This window comes from Bombus vosnesenskii, unplaced genomic scaffold (genome assembly GCF_011952255.1).
Source record: "Bombus vosnesenskii isolate JDL3184/JDL3185 unplaced genomic scaffold, Bvos_JDL3184-5_v1.1 scf7180000013305, whole genome shotgun sequence".
NCBI classification, from domain to species: domain Eukaryota; kingdom Metazoa; phylum Arthropoda; class Insecta; order Hymenoptera; family Apidae; genus Bombus; species Bombus vosnesenskii.
This window is the reverse complement of record NW_022882954.1, coordinates 112031-136521: the sequence shown is the minus strand read 5'-3', so window position 1 is coordinate 136521 and position 24491 is coordinate 112031. Positions and strand designations below refer to the sequence as shown.

The 24491-nt window shown below is 40.5% G+C and overlaps 1 protein-coding gene across 2 annotated transcripts in view; it reads left to right on the top strand.

The window, feature by feature from the left end:
• LOC117234448 overlaps nucleotides 1-24491 on the top strand; it is a 53873-nt gene that overhangs the window by 16625 nt on the left and 12757 nt on the right. Inside the window, exon 2 of one of the 2 annotated variants that reach the window (XM_033495652.1) lies at nucleotides 13997-14886. In XM_033495652.1, coding sequence (XP_033351543.1) covers nucleotides 14655-14886 — 232 coding nt within the window. In that variant the 5' untranslated portion in view covers nucleotides 13997-14654. Of the gene's footprint in view, nucleotides 1-13996; nucleotides 14887-17055; nucleotides 17076-24491 lie in introns of those variants that run through there. The other variant, XM_033495653.1, reaches the window with a different exon arrangement.

Below are 24491 nucleotides of genomic sequence, written 5' to 3'. Positions count from 1 at the left end.
GTGGAATATCGTCGGAAACGTTTGTTAACGGTTCCGAATACAATAATATCTTCTCGTGGATGCTCCAAGTTACCCAACATAGAAATGTTCATTCTCATTTGCGATATTAGTTTGCGATATTCGATGGTGTACGATAGGTCACCGTCGTAAAGTCGCTAACGATCATAGTGGTATTTATGGTACAACGATAGACGAATAAAATACCGGTAGTATTAAAGTAACAGTCTGTGCGTAACGCTCGAAACAATGAATTCCTTTACGTAGTAAACGTTACTCGCACGTATCGCGTAATTTAGCTAACAACCGAGTTTCGATCGCGTCGAACAATGCCGGAATCGAGCTACGCTAAGGTCCGTGTTTAACTAAGAAAGCTAGTTATTAATAGGAACCCGTTAGGTGGATTGTCGCGCGAGCGTCGTCAAGACGCGTAAATTCCGCCTTAGGAATGTTCTCGTGCAAAGCTTATTTCCACGTTTTAAGAGCTACGTATAAGAGCCGTTACGTACTCGGTCGCCAGCCACCAGATCGTCGGTAATCACTGGCTTCGAGAAAATATGTAATAACGCGTGTACATACTTTGTACGCACTTGGCCGTTGCGGCCACGAAAACACGAGCGACGCACAGGCCAACGATTCCCTTTGGTTTCTACAACTTTGAACGAAATTCCATTTATTCGAACAAAATCTCAGTTAACGTCCAATCGATCGATCTCGCTCGTCTGCTCTTGAACTCTCGTTAATTATCGTATAGGTAGGTCATTATCGATAAGTTAGATTAGAAATTTGAAACTGTACAAATGCACGGAATTAAACGGAACGTAATATGGAAAAGTATATAAATATCGAAAGTGTAACGTTCATCTTGTGACATATCTGGCAACCATCGGTAGATAAAATACCGTCTTCCATTTCTTCAGCTCCATTTACAAATATATCCACTTAAATTAAATATCCAATTGAAATATCCAATTAAATATTCAAAGGGTCGTCGTCGATTCAAGGCGTCGAACGAATACGATACGTCGCTACTAGGCACTAAAAAATCTACTGGAAAACTCGACTTTTCTCCAACGACATGGCCGATGGTTTTACGCACCGAGCCCCTCGTTTCACCTTTCGTTTCTCCTCTCGTTCTGTATCAACGAAAGTAGAAGCTCGCATCGTGCACACGAAGAAATATAACGACACAAATTTAAACGACTGCGGTTACTCGTAGGCGGTCGTAAGAGATTGCAATTAGGATCCAACGAGAGATTCGCGATAGCGATTACGATGCCACCGTCGTGAGAAAGTCCCGGCACGAACCTCGGTTTCCTTACTTCCTTCCTTGAGAAGGTTCGCCGCCGGCTTCTCCGACGAATCTCGTCGGTGCCCCTTTACCCTTTTCTTTTCTTTTTCTTCTTCTTTTTTCTTTTCTTCTTCCCGCGCCACAGTTTATTTCCTAACACGATCGCCAATTTCACCCCCGACACGACTCTGTTAATCGCAGCGCTATACCACACCAACCACCCCTATTATCTTAACGGAAATCAGGACTACGAATCGACACCCCTAGATCGACTAGCGGTGTCGATTCGTAGAATCGATCTCCCCACGATCGGTCGAAAATACACAGCGTCCGTATAAGTTACGTAAGTGATTGATTCAAGGATAATCACACGTTCGCTATTCTAACGATGAAGAATAAGCGAGCTAAAGCGACGATGCTGTTGTAACGTCGATTCATATTAGAGGCAGGATGTGTGCAAGTCTTCACCGCGCACCCTCGATTACTCCCCGGACCAACCATAAACCTAAACTTTTAAGTTTATTATTTCTGTTATCTGTTTATGGATGGTCCTTGAAACAGCCCTTAGGTTGTTACAAGTCCTTACTAATTACGGGGAAAGCAACGTAAGGTGCGAACAGCGAATCCGCGTTGTTAATTAAAGAGGATGCACCCAGCTTTCCTCCGTAATGAGACGAGAACACCCGAGGAGAAATAGACAAAACCATCGAACAGTGAACATCTCTCCGATCTGTGTAAACCTGTGCTGTGCTAGAAAATAAAGACAATAGTTGTGTTACGACTCGGCTATTTTATTTCATCAACCAACCCCTAAGTTTACGTGACACTGTGTCGGAGGAAAGCTAGCTAGTCGTGGGTGGGTCTAATCTACAAGAAAGAGCTGATTCGTCAAGGGCAAGGTTTCATTGGGAGAGCGAGGGAAAGACTTTGCTGTCAATTGCTTAATTTTCCAAGTTGGTTGGAGGAGGAGAGAGAGAGAGAGAGTTGTAAGCATCATACGTGAGAAAACTAACTTTTTCGTAGTAACAATAAGCTTTAGAAACGATTCGATAAAGAGACGTTTGTTCGGTCTGAAGGACCTTGGCTGGCAAATTCCTGAGATTTACGATGGGTCCTTGAGATTATCGAGGGTAACCAGTAAGAATGAGCGGACATCTGGTTGCCATCTTGCCCGCGCTGTGTGGCCTGGTCTAGGTAGAGTGTCGCCCGACGTAACACCGCTATTGGCAACCCCTTCTTGCCAAACCAACAGTATAAAGTACAGTTGGTACAAAGACGCTTCTTCGCCCGAATCACGAAATTATCGCTTCCTTATCTCTACCTGTACAGTGACTCGCGAAAGTATTCAAACACTGTTAGAAAATGTATATAAATTAACTACGAAATTGCAATTAGACTCGGAACGATTTTATCCCTTATTAGATCGATCGATTTAGCATCATCACAGACACAGATATTTGATATTTCAATAAATCGTGTATCTCTAATTTTAACACATCGTCGATAAGGTTGTAAAGAAACGATTTAGATTACACACGAAACATCTTTCGATCGTTAGTATGCCATTAATTCATACATTCTTAGCGATAATCGTAGTTTATTAATCGAAGGTTCTTAATAAATATCGATGAAAACTTGTCAACCCAACGATATGTATGTACGTACGTTGGAACGGTCAATTATTAGGTTGTATTAACGCGCTACGATACTTGGTCAAGAGCATCTCTGACCCTAATCCTATATTTAAGATTACTAATTAGTAAGAAAACTGAATTTCGTCGAGATGAAGTTTGCCACGTAATTCGAACGTTGGCTGTTTTTTCTCTGCTTTTTCTCCGTTTTTTCTCCGTTTTTTCTCCGTTTTTTCTCTGCTGTGTTTGAGACAATTCTTTTTTCCTACACCACCGCATGAAAGCGTCGAGCGAAAGTTTCACAGAGTCCAATGGCCTTTGAGCGAGCGCAGCACAACGACGCTCGTTACACCACTATATTTACTTGACACTTTTTCTTATTACGTCTATCTACGTATCAGAGATGTAGTTATTATTCGCTTTTTTTATTTTCCTCCTTGTTCACGTCTCTTTCCCTTTTATATCGCAGCTATCTAAATAACGTAGTGCTTCAAGAGCTGGAAACCTATTATATATGTACGTTTTGTTCCAACGAGGACGAAAGAATTACTTTTACGTATTTTGGCTTTTACGCACATACCTTCCCCCATCAGCTACTATACAATTCGACATATTATAATCGGCCGTAATTTATATCGTAAAAGCGATATATTTCTTACTTATCTTGAGACAGGTTTTACGTAGATGAACCTACAATGGTATATACTATTCCTCTTTCTTTTCTTTTTTTAAATATCGACGGTTTCAGCGTAAAGGTTTTCACACACACACACACGCCCTCGTTCATAGTTATTAAGCTTACAAAAAGCGAGACGAACCTTAAAAATCACGCAATTATCGCAAAATCACGCAAAATAATTAGCGTATCGAAATAACGCCTATCCATTTGCTTGGCATTGAATAAATTCAAGGCTTTGTAATTTCCGATGTAATTTCATCGCAAGATTTTTCAGAGTTACGCAAACTCTTTCAACTTTTTAAATTCCTTTGACAAATACACAGTGATAATCGTCGCATATCGATATGTAAGTGTTAAATTAGCAGGGTAAATCTCGTAGCAAAGTGCGTTCTTCGTTTCGTTCCTAAGTGAAATACGCGTAATTAAAATAGGTGTATGTAGATTTTCACCACTGTATACCATCCGTCTTATTTACGTAATTCTTACACGTATACATAGGTACGCACGTGCAAGTCGCGTACGCAATTCGATGACGCATTTTCCCGCGCATCATCCCCTTTCTCGTTTCCGTCGAGATTTCCTTCTAACCGGCGTGCAACCAATACAACAAGTTCCGTACTTTTGACTTTGTTCTTTCCACTTTCGTAAAACTCTCGACGCACCGATGAACTCGTGTTTGCTATCGTATCTATAAATCACGAAACGACGAAAGTACGACTGAGTTTCGTGTAGCGGATAAAAGGTGAATTTGCAGACAGTGCTCTCGCAATCGTTGCTTTAGCATACAATCGTGGGAGGTTCCGGTGCAGGGCTATGCTCCATTTCCCTTCGTCTCGTCTTCCTTTTTTTCTTTTTTTTCTTTTTTTTTCTTTTTCCAACCACCGAGATAATTACCACGACGAGTCATAGACTCGGTACTATAGAGTACCGAGATCCTTTTCTTTTGCTCGCGCGTGTTTCTTCTCTATCTCTTTTTCTATCCTTATTTCGCGCGGACGAGTATATTTCGCGACAAAAGAGAGTAGCAGGTGTGTTTAAGGATAGTGCTTCTTCGTGACGCGTTTGTCTTTGGTGTCTGTTTAAACCAGTCCACGACCATCCGAGCTATATGTTACGCATGACAATATTTTTATGCATTTAAACATTTACTTTCTTTTTTCTTTTTCGAGATATTATCGCATAACTTTACGCTGTTTGGAGACACTAAAGAAACGATGGACGATAGAAATATCATCCAATGAAAAAAAGAAAGAAGGTGCTACGCATCGTTCCATTGTACCTAATATCCGGCTATCCGTTTCTTCGAATATCTGTTTCGAAGGAAAGGAATCGATTGGAAACCGTACGAAATTCTCGACTAAGGACGTCTTGGAAAGAAATTGACCGACTCTTGGATTGGAAGAGAACGAGGTTGAGTCACAGATTCAACCGTGGTTCGATTTAATTATTCAATTTAGCCAAGTCGTAGGGTTGCGTAGTAAAGGCTCGCTCGGTTTAGCACAATCTCAATTACGGAAGATTCAGTTGTTCGGTTTGTTACAGTCTCGATAAAAAGATCAATGGCTGGTCTTTCGAACCTCGAATGACAAATACGATCTCTAGGATCTTATGATCGAACAGTTTTCTATCTGTCACGGAATTTCCGATGCAACTTGTATAGCAGCCTGTAGAAAAAACGAGATAGCAAGTAATTATATCGCGTAAGAATTGGAAACATAAATTTAGATCAGATCGCAACGGAGAACAACGCGATAGCGAAAAAGCTCCGAACGCAAAGAGACGAACGATATCAAACGGATATTTACGAAAAGAAGTGGCTGGTATCGCGTTAGGCGGTAAAAACAAAAACTTGATATTTTTTCTGGAAAGCGTTCGAACGAACTCGTGTAAAAACGGAACGTGGGTGTCAGCGTTGATATCGTGAAAGTATTACCTTTTGAAAGCTATCGCGCTGCCAATTTTATTCGATAATCGATTTTACGATCCATGTTACTTGCAACCATCGTAAACAACAACTATTTATTTAGTATCGTTGCTCCTTAGCGTTATTAGTTTTATTTAGTATTAAATGATAATAGAATTCGATTTAATTGCGTTTGTTTGACTTTATCAGTACCTAAAGTAAGATAAGATATATTTCAATAAGATAGTATCGCGCGATCGCATTACGAAACGCGATTCCCCTCGATCATAGCTTTTAAAAGTTAATACGCGGTATTATCGCTAAGTAACGATATATGTTCGTATAATATCATATACTATTATCTGGTTTAATTTATCCGTGAGCTGTACTTTATAATTATTTATACCTGTAAACTCTAAACTAATCTCTCGATAAACTCGTGTTGACAAACATCAAGTGGTAATTACGTGCTACGTAATCGCCTTTGAAAACGATGTAGGAGACATAAGCTCGTACGTATTTCGTCTAGATTCGTTCGCTTTGGATTTCGGAAGAACATACGCGGATTACATGCGCGTAGTTCTTGGCATATAGATCGTTTAGTTATATAGATAGTTTAGTATGTTGCGCATCGCGATAGAAACGAATAATTTCATCTTTAGATAGAAATAGCTAAGACATATTTCTAAAAAAATCTCGTCGTATAGAAGACTGTCGGGCAATTTATTCGGAGAAAGTTTACACCAGATATAAGATTCTTTTTTGCTCGGCTCTAGGTCGTTAATTCCACTAAATCCTTTCGCTATTTACGAGATCCGTTGGTTAAACGACCTCTGCCATGCTATTCGCTATTTACGCGAATACGCTGCATAAACACATTGTTTCGCGTTGCTACTAGGAATGCGAACGCTTTCTACCGACCTTCGTCGAAAATTGAGCAAAAAGGCCAACGTGAGAATTAAGCAAATCACGTGGCTAGTCAATGGAACGATTTAGCGAAACGGCGAACATATAGCGCGATCAAAGTGTACATAAACGAATGAACGCAACACTTTGACAGATAGGCGCGACAGAAATGGGAAATGGAATGTATCGAAAAGAAGCACTTGCTTTGAAAATAAACATTTTATATCGATCTGTTAACGACCGATCTGTTGACACGATCGTACGACCTACAAATACAGTTTAAGAAGTAGAAAGAAGTTCTCGCGAACTGGAATTACAAATTTCTTATATACTCGGCAATACAATCCTAGTGCCAGGCGCCTAGTCGGAAATTTTACCGGTGTTGTCTCCTTCTGCTGGCACATTTCTCACAATGTCAAGCATGTTTGCGGATTCAAGGCACGTTCGAGGTCACCCGAATCTTACATCTACGCGTTTCGTTTCGTAAAACGCGAAAATCCGGCAAAGTCGAAGGCCATGGCGCGTGCTCTTGTTCTTACAATTCGTCTCGATGATAGTTGTATTAGCGGTTGATCGTTGCCTGGCCAACAGTCGTGGCCAGGAAGACCGTGTTAATTCGTTCACGTGGAAGACGGCTACTCGTAACGACCCCAAAACCGAGAAAACGAGAGAAAAAGAGAGAATTACGGCCGATTATATTAGATATTACTCGCTGACGGAATACTCGGTCGTTGGTACTTTTAATCGAGGAGATTTGCGAACGAAGGACCAGCCATAAGGAACCAAGCGAATCGTGCAGGTTTTAGTACAAGTTTCTAGCATTTAGCACTTTATGCTTAGCTACGTCCCAATTGATAATTACGATTAAAAATTGTTTGAAAGATTCGTTTATTTAAAAAATAAAACTGTAAAAATAAGACTGTAAAATAATAGCGATATAACTCCAAGTGTCTTTGGTACAAGTCACGAAATTGTTATTTTCACCTTATGACCATTGGTTCGTATTTGATAATCGTAAAAATGTTTCAATTCTTATTCTCCAAGTATTTATCGATATTCGATATTTACCGATTTACGAATTATCAGGTATAACAGGTTACGATAGAACGATATATGTAAATTTCCATCTATGAAAATTAACGTAATTTTTATGCCGATAAATCCGGAAAAAGTATCGGTTCTAGCGAAACGGTATTTCCAGAAAAATAACTGTACGCACATGTACACGTGGCAAAGCAATCTCGTCTCGAAAACGTTATTCTCTGTTTTACATTCGTTTCATCTCGCAAGGCTCGCTTCCCTCGCCACGAGAAACTCTGTATCTATCTTAATTATCAAGAATTGCTACCTATGAAATTTTGCAATTAATAAAGTAATTTGCTATTTACATGTTTGTATAATACTTTTAATCGTCAAATTCAACGATTTAATTCATACTATAGTACGTAAAGGTACGATTAAAGCGTGATAAAGTAATTACATCTGTTTTCTTATAAAATATCGGATCGTTACTATCGTCGGATCGGATACTAACGAACAAACCAACCTTTCGTTACGTAAACCTACATAAGAAACAATTAGTCGAATAATCGCGGACGTTCGAGCTGCTAATTCATCCGCGCCTTTTCATCACTGTACATAGATATATAGGATCCATAGATGTAGGATGAAATATATATTACGTAAAACTGTTATGTTCGTATCGTACGCGTTATAAAAACACGTGGAAATTTTAGTAGCATCGAGTAAGTTGTTCAAAGTTAACTTTCAAACTAACGTAAAAACGTTTCTATGTAAAATCTAGAAACGGGCATTCCAGGTATTTACTTGCCGCCAACGACAAGTCGTGTACAATAAGTGTTAAATATCGAACGTGTGTGCGCGCGTGTAAGAGATGATAGATGCATCGAAAGTTTCGCCCGGTGGCGTCGTAATTTTACAGTTCGTCGTGACACGTGGCGGGATATCGACGCGCACGTTTCAAACGAAGCGACTACGCAGAAAATAAAGAGGCGATTCCTTCGAAATTGCTGCGAATAAATAGCGCAAAGGATAAAACGTCAGCGATTTCATTAATAATATCGCGATGAATCAAGATCCCGATGAATTGTTCTTTGTGCGATGATTGTGTGACAGACGATCGATAATTTAACACAGATAATTAATAGCTTTTTTTAACCGTGACTTTTAATACAAATTATACATGTACGGATAAGCACAGGTAGATAATTAGTGAGTGATAAGATAACTAATTATTATAGCGACTACGGTGGTTAGCGATTTGTTAGAAGTAACAAGGCGTTTAAGCGATCCACAGCAAACTTACAGCTTCTTCCCGTATTTACAACTTGCTACAAACATACAACTTCCAACTCGTTCAACTTCGAAGGTTCGTTTCTCGATTAAACATTGTTTTAAACGATATTTGATCTGAACGGCGTGTTTCGGTGAGTTCCGAAGCTTTTTTCATATGCAATTTTTTATACACCACATACGTCGTTACTGCGTAATTCGGTGGCAACTTTGACTTTCAATATTTATATTATATATGTCATCATCTACTCGCTAGGTAAATACATTTTCCACGCAAACTCCACTTTTCTTTTTTTAGAAATTCTTTATTTACTAGCCTCTAAATTTATAATATATCAGATAACGTTCTAACGTTTCGAAATGATCTATCGTACAATACGATATTTCGTTATTTTGTAGGATTTATTCGTGTATTATATTACACGTTAGGTAGTTGATATAACGACACTTGGCGAAACAGTCTTGTGCAATCGTTGAATCGTCCAAGCATACACGTATATACATAGCGATTCGAGTATTCTATTTTCGGCCCATTGTAACAGTTACAACCGTCATCTTTGTGCATGACATTGACTCAAGTAACCACGATCGTGTCCTGTTTAACAAGATATACGGTCGAGCAACGGATGGATCTTAGAAATTTATGCGCGCACGTTGATCCGCGCACTCGAACTGACGGAAAGCCTGAAACTTTCTTTCCAGATATATCGTAATAAAAAAAAAAGGAATTGTCGCTCGAGCGATAAGAATTGGTCGCGCGAATCCTCCTAACGGAGAAACTCGATCTGTGTTCTATGATCACTGGTGATTACGCAGCACCTGGTAAACGCTTTTATTTATTCACCAAGAGACTATACGCCTGATATTTCCGCAAATAGGCAGTCGGATACGCCTGGTATTCAGCACGACTATGTGGATTTTTATTGAAAAATTTGTTTGCATCAAAGATGAGAACGGAAAAATGATATTTCCCTCGCAAAAGCGATACGTATAGCGACTCTTTGAAACCGATATTTCCTGTAAAGCGAGGCTTTAGGGGTCTTTATCGTATACGTTTGATTTACCATAAGTCGATTATGTATTATTACAATAATATTTTCAACACGTTATACGCGTGTACACCTACTACTAAGAAAGTAATTTCCACGCGACTCGATACGTTTTCAAAAATTTACCAGCTTCGTTACGACCACGAGAAGCGTATACAGTTCGAATCTTGATCTCACGTTATTCAGTGACTAAGAAAGCACTTGCGAGTCGATCGTTATCGATACGATGCGTTGTAAATCGGAAGCACTTCGCGGAAACGATTATCTACTGGTCGATTAGAACGATGGTTTAATCAGTACCTTTTCTCGGAGACGTTTCTTCCGTTCTAAATAACAACGAACACCGTTCTTGCACTTTGCCTTTAGCTATCTTACGTTTTTATTTTCAAGACGGACAGACAGCAATTTCTTACATCGGCGTTGCGTTTATATTTGACGCTTACCACGCGCAATTACGGTTAATCGCAAGTAACGAGTTATTATCGAAATGTTCCAACACTCGTCCGATAATCACCTGACAGTTTTAAAACACACGATCGTTTATCAGTTTTCTTTTTACAAGTTCGCATGCTTCGTAGGTTAACGTAATGGATGAATTTTTCACGACAAAGGAATTTTCATATTATTATTTTAATCGTGCGAGTTTGAAACATTTCTTATAAAACGACTTACTAACCTGTCTATATCAAATCTATCTATATCGTGTGTATCAAAGTAATTCACTTGGCAGATATTTTAACATTTATCTTGTAAAATCCATCGTACGAAAGAAGGAGAAGGACGCGAGGCTTTACTTTTTCTTCCCATTTCTTTTACCATCTATTCTATTCTATTCTATTCTATTCTATTCTATTCTATTCTATTCTATTCTATTCTATTCTATTCTATTCTATTCTATTCTATTCTATTCTATTCTATTCTATTGTATTCTATTAATTTATGCGATATATTGAGAAAAAGAATACCTTGGACGCAGTGTAGGCGCGTACGCGTACAGGCAAAGAAACACTCGATAAAAGAAATTCGAAGGAGAAAGAAATTTGTTGGTCTTCTGAAACACGGTAGCTCGATTCTTGGGCAACGTTTCCTACTGGACTGACCGCAACGCTTCCGTCGAAAGCCGTAATTTCCGCTAAGATAAGTTAAGCGGGCAAAAACATAGACGATTTGTACTGTTCAGTCCGCGCCGAAGCGCAAGACAGGAGCCTTGGGCTCGAAATTCAACAAACCGTGTACCAGCTTTTACGCTTATCCCCGTCCATCCTTGCGATCCTTTTATTTAGCGTGGTTCGTAGTGAGTGAAATTTCGTAAACTATCTCGACACGTCCCGTGCTGTGTGATCAATCCACGTTTGATATTTCGATTCGCGTAGTTGGTCATTTTAGCTACCAACAGCTACCAATATGTTGTTCAACTACGAATAACGACACTGTTATATACAGTTGTAGACCTAGTTGTAGAATTTTTCGAGATTACACGTTTAAAATCGATATAACCCAATAGCAACGTTTTTTCTACCTCTTAAAACGATGTTGGAAATTTCTTCGTACTTCGTACGTTCGTACGTTCGTTTACGGTCGGCTACAATGTTTTCCATGTTTTCCATTCCACGAAAATGATAGACATTCGTGTGATTTTGAAGTTTGTGAAATCACTAGTAAATCAAAGAAATCACTGGCGAGACCGACATTCCGTTTCTTTATAGTTGTATTCAGAAAAATATGACTTTGCGTACACGTACTGTTACTCCGTAATACCTAGTAACAGACAGATGACAACGATTACTAGATATAAATATTGGAAAAGATGGCACTCTCGAGCACCAGTCCTTTTTTCATTTATTAAATATTACCAAATATTTATCAGATACCGGAATATCGTATTTTGGATACTTTATATATTGCCCGGTATTAAATTAAAATGTAAATGCGTAGAAAGATCGCGTGTTAAATTATATAACGAGAATGTAGCGACACTGATAAATGTAGCGACGATTAGCTTTATAATGATATTTTATTTTATTTTAAAGTTTAAAGTATCGCCAATGGTTCGAGACGGACCACCTTTCTAATCGACGCAGGTAATGGTTATTTTTCAATTTTTGCCAAGGTGGTGGACGGCTGGTGGACGGCTGGTGGACGCAGTTATCTGAAAATATCTACGCGATATACACGTTTATACGTACACACACACGGAAGACAATGTGTCGCCGCTTTCCTGACACGTACTTATCGTCCGGGTTCTATGTGCTTGCAAATGGAATACTACCGAGCTTTTATCGAGGTTTCCATACAAAACCTAGTAGAAGGTCGTCCAGGAAATTACATTACGCGTCTTTATCCTGTTGCTACGTATTCGCATCTGCGATTGACAGGGCTACGAACAGTCTGTTCTTCTATAATTCTATAATACGAACGAAGATCAGAAACTCCTCGTCGAGAACTACGTGGCTTTACACGGACAGAGATTTCATAACAATGACATTAATCGATCGACATTAACGAGAAAATTGCACGTATTAACGTTTAGTTGGTTGCACCAATTAAGAGGTATTTCTTTATTTGCTTTATTTGCACGTTGCCTCTATAATACAGCGATAAAGATTCGCTTTCGGATAATCATCGAGAACGTATTCGCCATGTGAAACGTATCGTATCTTTGCGCGTTGCGTAACGAAAATTTGAATTTTGAAAGCCGAAACGCGATGCTCGTTCCTCTAGAGTGGCAACCAGTGCGAAAGTAACTCGGAAATGTGAAATAAATAAGATTTTCTCGCGAATCCTCGTACTCGAGACAAAGCGTTTTTGTAGAAACAAGAAAAAGAAAATAGAGATTGGATACACGTGTAAAAAGAATATATATCTACACGTAGGAGAATTTCTACTCAGTCTACTTACGCTTTAGGAGATGAAAAAAATGTCAAAAATAGCATTTCCATTTTCACAGTCTTGAAACGATCCTCCACCTCCCGCTTTGATTTCTCGCGACAGTACCATTTTTATTTTACAGTCTACGCGTTCTTCGCGTCATCTTCTTTTCTTTTAGGATCGCTTTTAGGATTAGGTCGTAATTAAAAGAGCAATTGAAAGACACACGCTGTTAGTCGTCTTGATTTATCATTATTACATCTTGATTTATATAATAGCAGCTTCTCTTTTCCGAGATGCCTTTATATAGGTAAAGGAAATAGCCATCCACGTTTTACAAGATAATTACATATTAGAATAAATGTGGTTTATATTTATATTTGGAACGATAACGAGCTACAAAAGAAATATCTGGTAATTTCGAAAATACCGCTGTTATTTAAGAAAAATTCATTGTGCGCGTGTGCGAAGCAAAACGCGTGCAAAAGTTTAATCAAAAAAAAAAAAAAAAAGAAAAGGAGCTTAATCAAAGGAAGAATATATCGATATGAAACTTGTTTAGCCCTCTTGCCAAGTTGCAAGAAGTTGCTATACAAGAAGCGTAGTTTTCTTTCCATTCAGAATTGGATCGTCGCTGTAAAAATTTGTTTTTTTTTTTACCACACTTGTTAACAGATTTTCTATTATCGCTGACCCAGTTGTCGAGCTTTTATTCGTGGGTTTCGATAAAACGGCTTACAATTAGAAAACCAAAGCGATAGACAGTGTATCGTAAGAAATTGAAAAGTAAAATTCGAAAGTTTGTCGAAAAGTAGGCAGTGTAGGTATTTTAAGAAGCATATACCGCTGTAATATAAAAAAAAAGGCAGGGTATACGCTTGGTTTATCACAAATTTAAGTTGAAGTTTTCTCAGGATAGTACAAGTTGTAAATTTAAGGTATAAACTAAGAATCGTAAGAGTGCTGGGAAAGAGAGAATGAGAGTGCCAGTAAGAGTGTATGCCTTGGTGACGTCAAAGCTAAATGAGCAAAGGAGTGGGAGAAGGGTGCAAGGGTTGAGGGTCAGCATTTTTTGACCTGGGAAGACAGACGTTGTGAGCCGAGCGCTGGTGGAATAAGACGTACGAAAATTTTGTGGTCAGTTTTTGCATCGGGTATTGCTCGTTAAAAGAAAACTAAACTTCGCTTCAAATAGAACGTTCTTTCTTGTCCTTGCTCTAGACTACTACTACTACAGAAATACTACACCACTGTATTCCATCATTGCCTACCGATAACAAACGATCGAGTTTTCTTTTCTGACGACTAGCGCGACGAAAGCAATTCCGCGATAAATTTCGATGTCCGATTCTGTTGCAGGAACAACCGAAGGAGGAACGTCGTTCGCACCGGGAAGAAGGGACGCACTGGGAAGGAGGTTCCGGAAGATATTCGCGGGTTTTCGTGAGAACCAACGACCTTCCATTTTACTTGAGAATAAGTAGGAGAGGTCGGCCTTGAAGCGTGGAAATACGCGGCGTCGCGTGGTAATAGTCGTGGAGCAGGCGGGCAGAACTCGGTATCAAGAGAGAGATTTATTCGAGTTTCACAACCTCTCTCGATCAGCGGCACCGGTGGTCGCGGTCGTGACCTCGATAGAGCTCATCCACCTGGTTGGATAACTCGACTCTCGATTCGAGCAGCCGCCACGGAACCCTGAAAGGTCGAGCCGCTTGGTGGCCTCGCTCTTTCGCCAGTCTACTCTTGCTTCTCGGTACCACCACCGGACCACCGACTCACCACCACCACCGCGCACCACCACCGGAAGTCGCACGATGTAGTAGCGACTTTTGCCGGCGATTCCATCGCGCGATAACATTGTATCTGATCGAAGCTGTGTTCTACGCGTGTTACGAGTTGTACGCGTCCGTGCGCTCGCGTCTCTGTCCCTTGACAAGAGAAACGGAAACAAGACGTTGAAATATTTTCGGACGATACAACCGGACGGTAGCAGCGTGGCCGCGGTCGCGCGCCAACCATGAAAACGATGGGCGACGTGGCCCCGAATTCCGTCGACGAACAGAACGGCACTTGCGCCTCGGCACAGAACCCCACTGCCGGCAAAGAATTCGGCCACAAGACCCTCAAGTCCTTGAAGAGGGGCCTCGGCAGACTTTGGAGGAGGCATCGTGGCAACGCCTCCATCACCGAATACGACCCTTGCTACAAGGTCGCTTATCTTGGGAACGTTCTCACTGGATGGGCCAAGGGTAAGCCAATCGTTTGATTTTCTTTGTCTTTACGCGCCTTTCTTCTTATTCGACGGCCGCTCCTTTCCAAATAATCACCACGCTCGCGTAAAACCGAAACATCGCAGAGACACCGTGGTATCGAGACTCGCCTCGCTCCGATCACTCGATACGATGTCTGCGAGGCGAGCTTCTATCTAGGCTAGGTTTGCGTTAATGTTAACGTTTACCTTACCTACGTTTCTATGGTTTCTCGCTTTTCGTCCCGCAATTTCCTACGATCAGCTCGACCAAGAACTTATCGACTGACTGGAAATACCAATACGCGGTGTTTTACGACTTATGGTAATTAATACGTGGTGTTTCTTCGTGCGTGAAAGCCGCGTATATTTGCCCCGATACACCTAATACGTAATTTGAACTCACTAACGTAATGAGAACTTTTTCTTCGTTTCACTTATTCCTTCGAATCCATGTTAAACGAATCGCCACGTTCTTGGCACGTTCTTGCCATCTATATACGCATGTATACGCATTTCCTATTAATACGAAAACGATATTTACCTCGATACTATATACTATATTCGATACTAATGCCTATTATCGTCGGTGTCAGCTACGACAGCGAAAGAAATCTTTTGAAACGTAATGAAAACCAGTTTGGATAATTAACGAGGAATCGCGTTTTCAGATAACGCGCCGATAAATCGTCGATCGTCGAACGTGCTGAAATTTAACATTTAATAAAAAAGATATAACGAGAGAATGTCGTAAGTTATATAAATAGCGTGATAAAAAAGTTCTTGGAAACTGATAGGAAGATTACATGCCGATTAGTTCGAGCAGTCCTATCTAAATATAGATACGAATACCTCGCCATTTCATCTAATAACGTCTGACGCCTAATCAATCTTAGTATAAAAAATTATTTTTATCGTAACAATCAACTTGCCATTTTGCTCGTTTTGAAATATGTCGCCGCATCGTGTCACAGCTTCCATCAAATTACGTAATTTTCTATCTAATATCGATGTACATAAGCTTCACACCTTGCACGATAAATACCATTGACGATTCTTGTCTTATGAAACATGATTTTCTTCGTCGAACGTAAACAAGTAGATGCGAGTTTTGTATCGAACATTTCTTATGTACAACGAAGAAGGTTTCCCACTCTGTTCGCGTCTACGTACGAAGCGACGTATATCCATTTATCGTTATTAGCAGACTGTGCACGTTCGTTCGCTCGTTTGTTCGTTCGTTCGTTCGTTCGTAGTAAATGAAAAGATGCAACGGCGCAAGGGATACGTTTTTACGCGTATTATTACGCGATTATTATTGCACTCGCGGAAAATATCCAAAGCAAAGTATAAACATCCAGTGGTTGAAACAAATCGCCTCGCTTCCACTTGCTCGGTTACAAGAATCAGTTTGAACAAATGTGAACTTGCGTAAACGTTTTTTAGCCTAGTGGTTGCAAATTCTAATCGGCAGGGCAGCTAATTAATCGCGTCAGGAGAAAGGTGGCTGACCTGACACGGATAAATCAAAGGGACGTCGAGCAGACGACAGAGACGCGCGGAGAGCTCGCGTATTTCTAAATCGTCGAGCCCGAGACGCGCGAACGACCAGACGGAAGCGCGTAATACGTACTCGTTGCAGTTAGCAGCCGAGCAAGGTCAACGTCTAACCAGCCCAATCGCGTACTCCACCCGTTGATACTGGCAGCGTTCGATACGAATAAATCATTCGACTGGAATTTGTCGTAAATTCGCGCGCGCATGCACTAGTTACTGGTCGAATGAAGCAAACAAACGAAACGAAACGAAACGAAACGAATTTTACTCGCTAAACGATTATATTTGCTTAAGAAGCAACGAAATAGAAACTCTGGATATAACGACAGCTTCGGCGCGTGTTAACGAGAAAACAGCCTTCGTCGCGTTTGCTGCGCACAATTTGAGAAAAAATTCGTACAGTCTGTATAGTATCTACTAGGCGCACAAATATTCTATTATCCGGTCCGTATTATCCGCCGTAGCCAGAGATTAAGAAGAGACAAAGAAACGAATACTTGGATATCGCGCGGTACAACGACAGGCGTATACGGAGTACAATCTGCGATCTCGATAGGAGGGGACTCCTACTTTCTCTACATACCTTTGCTTCGGACTGGGTCGGCCTTAATCATCGGCAACACCATTATTACGGTACGTTTATTCGCAACCGCTTATTTCGTCGCGATTAATTAATTCTCGGCTGACTCTGGCTAGCAGACACTCGTAACCTCCTTCGATCCCTTTTACGGAAGGTAGTAAAAGCCCCGTCGTTCTCGCCGAGTTGCTTTTCACGAAATCCACCGCCTGTCGCGATTCCCAGAAACTCGGAAAGAAAATTATTTAAGTAATCGACTGTAACACGATCGCCGCCGATACTTTCACCCGCTAGAGATCATGCGACGTGATCAACGTCTTAATAGCGTTTACCGGCTATTAACAGCCACGAAATTAACTCTGCATTGGCATATCGCGCTCTCTCGTTCGCCAGACTGCGGATTCTCCTCTGTTTCTGCCATATTCGAAGATGCAAAGATGCAAATATTAACAAATTTCCATATATCCGTTTAGTTTCGATTAGAAAAGTATCTCGTGCTTATCGATCAAAAATAAAACGACAATCGCGTTTTACAACTCGAACGTTACAATGATACGTTACTTGAACGAAAATACAGCCTCAGCCACAATACAGTTTACCGCAGCCTACGATCAAGAGATCATCGCCACCAGTTAAAATTTACCAATTTTCGTTTCATTTCCATTTAACGTTTTCCATTAAGCGCAATTAAACGAGACTTTCTACACTTTTCTCGAACATCCTGATTTAATACGTTTATTTTCTATTATCGTTATCGTTATCCTACTGTTGTCATTTTATCTTTCAATAAGGTTCGTGTCGACTATATATGGTACGACGGTTAGTAGACAGGCACAGATATCCGTTTAAATTCTATCTTTTAGTTACGTTTACAAGGATACGAATTTGCACGAGTGTCCGAGGAAGAAAATGTTAAATATGAAACGCAAAGATCGTTTACTTTTACGCTAAAAGAAACGTATGCTTTCGTATTCCGATTTTATGCATAAAGATGTTCTCGGAACGTTAAAAAAAATGTGTTTCTTCGCAGAAACACGGCAAAGACGTTCGAACACATCGATCTATTGTCCGTGAACGCCGATATAATATTAAAGCGAAAGGAACACGTATTCGACGTTTCTTGCAAATATGCGGATAAATTATCGTCCTTTGTAGCGTTAACATTAATTTTAACAGCTACGTCGATCAAATTTGTCGTTACTTTTCTCAACGGATACCGAGTTTATAGAACGATACTTGTAGCGCTGGTCCGTCGTTCAATTTATTCGATTTAACAACTTCCAGTTTTGCCTGCAACTCGTTCTCGCTGACCTTCGCGCCGCTTTCGAGAAGAATGCAAATAGATCCAACCGAATATCACGATTTTTGACTTTCTGTAATCACGTTCGAAACACGGTTCTTCGTCTTCCGTAAGCAGCAACTCTAGACAAGTCGCGATAATAGGTACGGTAAAGCGACGAAAGAGGAAACCGACGACTGATTTTCTCTTCCATCAAATATCCTTTCTTAATTCTATTTTTATCCTGCTTATTAATCTAGGACCTGGGTTTCTTCTATATAAGAACTATACGTTACTTTGATTTGTAAATTAGATATCGATAAGTTGCGATACAAGTAGAGACAACTTATTGTCAATACGACACGGTAGTAAAATACGATGGCAGAGTAATGGACAGATTTGGTAAAATGACTATGCACTTGCGTAGATCTCAAGTCGTACGACGGTATAGATCGAGACAGAAAAAATCGGTATTCGTTTACCAGCGAAGAAATAAAATTCCGTAAATTCAACTGCGTTAGATAGGCTGTCGGCGGATTCAACATTCGTCGATATAACGTTAAAGGAGAAAGATGCGTCGAACCGTGTTACATTGGTTTATTATCTGTCATCCGGTACGAGAACGGCTCGTTCGAATCGAACGAATTGAAAATGATCTGCGCTTGACGATAAATAAATAAAATATCCTCTATATAATACGAAGTTTGGCGTTTTATTGGGTATAAGCGAGATGGCAGGGAAAAAATCATCGTTTTATACGTATCGCTGCATTCGTTTGTTTCGAGTCGTAGAATACTGTACCGCAACCGTAGAATATTGGAATATCGGAAAGTATCCGTTTCAATTATTATGAAAACGAGAAATGTTCGAGCATTATCGCTACTCGGATAGTTGTTTCTTCTACGCATTCATATACAGTAGCAAGAGACCGTGTATTTTTAGCCGTAGTAAAAGCGAAATCATACGTTGCTTCGTTCCAACGAAACGTAGATATAACCTCTTTTTGATCAACGCGTCAATCTTTAACCTTATCCGACGCGAACCCATAAAAACATTGAAAATAGACGTTGCTCTCTCTGCCTTTCAAATTTATATATCTATATATCTGTTTAATAGGTTTTAACCTTAATAACTGCGAATATATGGCTAGACGCGAGGATAACGTGGCAATTAGATTTTATCGTCAACGGTCCTTTCTTTTTATTCGCAGATTTTTGCAAGAATCAGCAAAGTTGCACAACGTGGACAAATCGACGCGAATCGCGCTGGTACAAGACGCGAAACGGTTATTCATTTTACGCGTAACGACGGACGATCGAAAGGTGTTTCTGTCTACTTTTACCTGGAAATCGTTATCTATCGTTGTGGGTGCAACGAGCGCAGGAGAAATGCGTTAATTCCGTTTCGCAACAGCACGCGTTTCGAAATGTATCGGAGACAATGAAAAACTCGAGGCAACTGGACGCAACCGAGAAATAACAGAAAAATTCAATAACCACGAAGTCACGTTGCTTCTCCGCTTAGAAGACAAAGTCAACTCGAGTTAAACTTCTGGTACTGGCCAAACACGATATACTTAACATTCCACGGCGTAACCTATAAGAATATCGATGATGCTCTACGGTATCAAGGTCGATAAAAGACACGCGTACAAAGAAAAGATGCTTCGAAATGCGATTGAAAAATCATAAATATAATTTGACTAAAAAGTTTGAAACCTGAAGAAATCTTGGAAGCTTGCGACAAGATTTCAGGTTTGATATCGAGATTAATAAGAGGAAGCTACCTGCGTGCCCATCTATCTATGCTTTTAAAAATCAGAGATAAAGTTTGACCGAGATACTTGAAAACGTAGAAAAGAGAAAATCTTTGAAGCCTTAGATAGAAAATATGATATATCGACAATGGAATGTACATAGGTATAGTCGTTTTGTTTATCCGTGGCTATATCGTAAATAATGGTAATTTCAATTGCACGTGTGTAAGAGAGATATCGATATTCCATACTACTCGCGATTTAACCTGTTGTCTCGTTAATTGGCTAACTTTCCGTTACAGCCTTACATGCAGCCCGTCTATTCTTTGCAACGTTTAGAAGGCGAAACAAACCTCTATATAATAAAAATACGAATTTTAACTTTTCGCGATTTATTGATCGACGATGCGATAATAATTTCAGCTTATCGAATTTTCTCGATATACCTGGAAATATATACGTATCGGGTAGAAACTCGATATACTCGATAAATCTTGTTTCCTTTCAACTTTAATAAAAGCTGGCGAACGTTCCTCTTTTGGGGAATTAATTGGTTGGAGAAACACCACATATCCGAAGGGTTGCTGCCCTGACCGGTATATTTAAAATGATCTTACCGTACTCTTCGAGTATTTCAATTACGAAACGACATCCGTTATTATTATCCATTAAAATGCTACGCGACAGTGAAACTTACTTTTCACACTTGGATAGATGGATGGGCTTTGCCGTATTCGTTAATGGTCGTTTCATCGACGATACAGTTGGATAATAAATGGATTTCATTGGACGCATGACTAATCGTCGACTGTCTCCGGTATCTATGGGTGACGGTATCGAAGCACAAAAGCGTCGTTAACGTACCGCCATTCCAGCAACTTATTGTTTTGCGTTGGAAAATAAATACGCTGTATACGAACGGTGATAACGATCTCCGTCGTTTATTGCCACCAGAGAGACAATTTGCAGCCTGATAATTTCACATCGTTAATATCAATTCATTGGCTGATTATCCTCTATTTCTGATAGAAAATTACGAAATTTTGCGGATCAAAAGCGTAAAACGTTGTAAAAAACGTTGTTTCGCTCGTTCATGTTCCCATGTTTTCAGAGATACGGAAAGATATAAGATCGCGGGAAGGAACAGCGAAGGAGTAGCTGTGGAATAGCGAAAAGGACACGAGCGGAAAATATCGTTCGATTTCGTAGAACGTTTGGTCAGTGAAATGTTCGAACGGTAGAATATACCGTTGGTATAATTAGATCTTTGCACGTACTTGCACTACTCACGGTAGATCACACTCTACTCGAGTTCGAATATTACGTACTTTGCATACTTTTCCATATCACGAGTATTCCGTTCATTTTTGCATCTCTCAATTTCCCACAAATCCGTAAACGCGCTAGCAGCTGGCAGTCTAGTTACTCGCTATTTAGTCTACTTGCTTCTGTTGCGTTCGCGCGAATTCCCTTATTCGCACGGTTGTACGCTGCTCGGCTTTGATGCTACGAAAGGCTCGAGACCAATACGATGCAACGATCTTTTCCACGAAAATGCCACCTAGGACACGGATTCCTTCTAGCTGCACTGCCCCTTTTCCCCCAAATTCTTGGATATAAAAGGCGTGGAACGACAAGAGCTGAACGGGTTCGGTTAAACACCCGATTCGACCGTTCGACTCCCTGCTAGGAGCGATGTACGCGATACGAAACGCGAACAACGGCACGACCTACGACGGCACCCGCACCGACACAAACAATCGACACAAAAATAAATTCCTTTCTCTATATCCGTGGATACGTTTTAGCGAATGGTCGATCAGTTTTCAAAATTATTGCCTTTTAACGTCGAGTACCAGTGTGTACCTGCGGTAACGTAAAATTCATAACACAATTTCTTCTAGTTATTCCTTTAAGCTAGCCTTTATCGATGCCACCGTTGTTATACCGTTTCTCCTACTATCGCTACGTTATATGTCTCCGTGATATTATCAAACACGATTCAAGCTTGTTCGTCCACCGTCGTTATCTTTTATCTGTTTTTAAACGTTCGAACCGTACATTCGCTTATCGCCACAGGATTCCGTGTATCATCTACCTTCTGTCGAGTAGAGCATTTTTCACAGAGTTACTTATCAGCTTATCTTTCAAATCCACGCGCTCGATACTTGATTTAACGCTCGTGATTACGGTAGATCGTAAAACATTAACTTTCCATTAAAGATACCGCAAACAGGTAGTGGAAAATATGTAACGAAAAGTGCGTCATGAAGAAAAAGTCGCAAACACTCGAGTTACCACGATTTACGGTTCTTCGAGTTTTCATTTCCTGTTATTGTTCTGATTATCGCACAGATGGTCGGAAACCCGACTTTTAGACTCACGATGCCCAAGTACGGAACTTTGTAAGCTCTCGTAAGATCGTTATCGAACGAATATAAAACATAAAGAAAAGCCAACTTATCGATACAAATTGCCTACTGTTTATCTGGACTTTGAGAGTTCGCAGTCACAGAAATGACACAAAGTTTACAGGAATTTCGAAAGGTTTGAAAGTTCCAGTGTTCCATGTTCTTCTTACCATGTTGATCAGTCGAAAGAGATTAGTCAGATTAGTCGGCAGTTCTCGGAACTCGAAGCGCCGAATAATCCGAATAATCGTAAAAAAATGGTAAAAAGAAAAGGAAAATGGTAAAAAAATTATTATTAGTGACGGTTGGTTAGCTCCGCAGATTCGAACGATGGACCGACACGCAGATTTTTCATCTGCAGCACGATGTCATTAGGAAGGCAAACGCTGGAGCGGTTGCACGGCCACCGTGCCGTCGCGTGCTGTCGCGTGCTGTCGCGCGTCGGGTCGGCCGCTAGCGGGCCGTAGCTCTCATTTTCTCGAAAACACGATGAACTCGAGGCCGGTCGGCAAAATGGCCGACCGTCTAACGGAAGAAAAATTAACGGGTTGCTAGCATTACCTTTAATTGGATAATACCGAACAGAGTGTTACGGCCTAGCGGTCGTATATACTTTTGCTATACCACTCGTTCTGCAACCGACTGGCTCTCCCGTAGCGACGCTTCCTGTTCCGCGTCGTTCCAGATCGTCCGTTTTTCCGCTTGCGATTCGATACCAACAGCGCGATACCTCGCGTCGTTGGCTCGTTCGATCGTGACGATCATTGTCAACGACGCTGCTGCTGCTGCTTTCTCTCGACGTGTCGAGAATCGTACGATACACATTCGCCAGAAAATCGCTATACCTACGGTGTATAGTAGTCGACGAAGGTATTCCAACGCTTACCACCGAATTTTTTTATCCATTTTTTGGCCACCTATCATACGCATCGTACGAAATTGCGTGAAATTTCGTTAGCAATGTAACGAGTGACGCGACTATCGCGAATTTAGAATTAAAAGGTAGAATTTGAAGCAATCTCGAAAAGAAGTTGCAAACGTACGCTCGATGGAAAATCAGTAGTATACCGATGACGATCGGTGCTCTCGCTCTGTGTCGGCTGCCCCGTAGCTTTATTATATGTACGCGATACGTACATATAATCGTATATATGTATCGGGGAGCCGCTTCGGCGGTGGATTCTGCGAAACGAAACTAACGAAAACGATAAAAAGCTGGATCTCGTCCTCAAGTTGTCCAGCAAGCTTCGCGTTCAAATAAAATGACAGCACCGCGAGATGCTTTGCGAGAGAATCGACCGAGATCGGCGAAAAGCGAAGACGGTAGCCCGAGAAACGGACAGAGTGAGACAGTTTGGACGTAAAGAGGTCGTTTTGAACACCTCTTGCGGAGGTATGCAGATACAGTTTGTCAAGGAAGAAAACAACTAGGTCAACTACGTCAAACAGGGCATCTGTCTGTACGAACGTTTTTTACTCTTTTCATATGCAGAATCCACTGTGAATGCGGGACGCCCTGTATAAGTAACCCTGTAATCAATAATCGACCGTTCAAATAATACCTTGCCGATCTTTGCAAACTTCAAATAAATACCCTGTAACTTGCATGTACATCTTCGGATCTGTTTGAAATTTCGCCAATACTATCGCGATAGGCGTGTCTCGTTCAAAGTAGTTGAAAGAACGAAATTTTGAAAGAATAGGCGAGAAATCGTTTTACGTATTAAAAGTCATCCTACGTGCATGTATATATTTGTGTATTGCGCGTATCAAATGCGTAAAAATCCGCAGATTACCGTAACCTTTCTCCGGAGATAATGTTATAATTTTATAATAATTGATCGGAGAAGAATCGCGCTATCGAGTTAAAAAAACTATATAGGTGTATAGGTGAATATGATAATTTTTAAAACGGACGTTCCATCTATAAGATCTATAAGATGCTATAGCGTTCCACTCCTATATATTTCCTACATTTCCCATATTCTTGATTTTCGTCCTCTTTTAAGCCGTAAAATCTACCCGA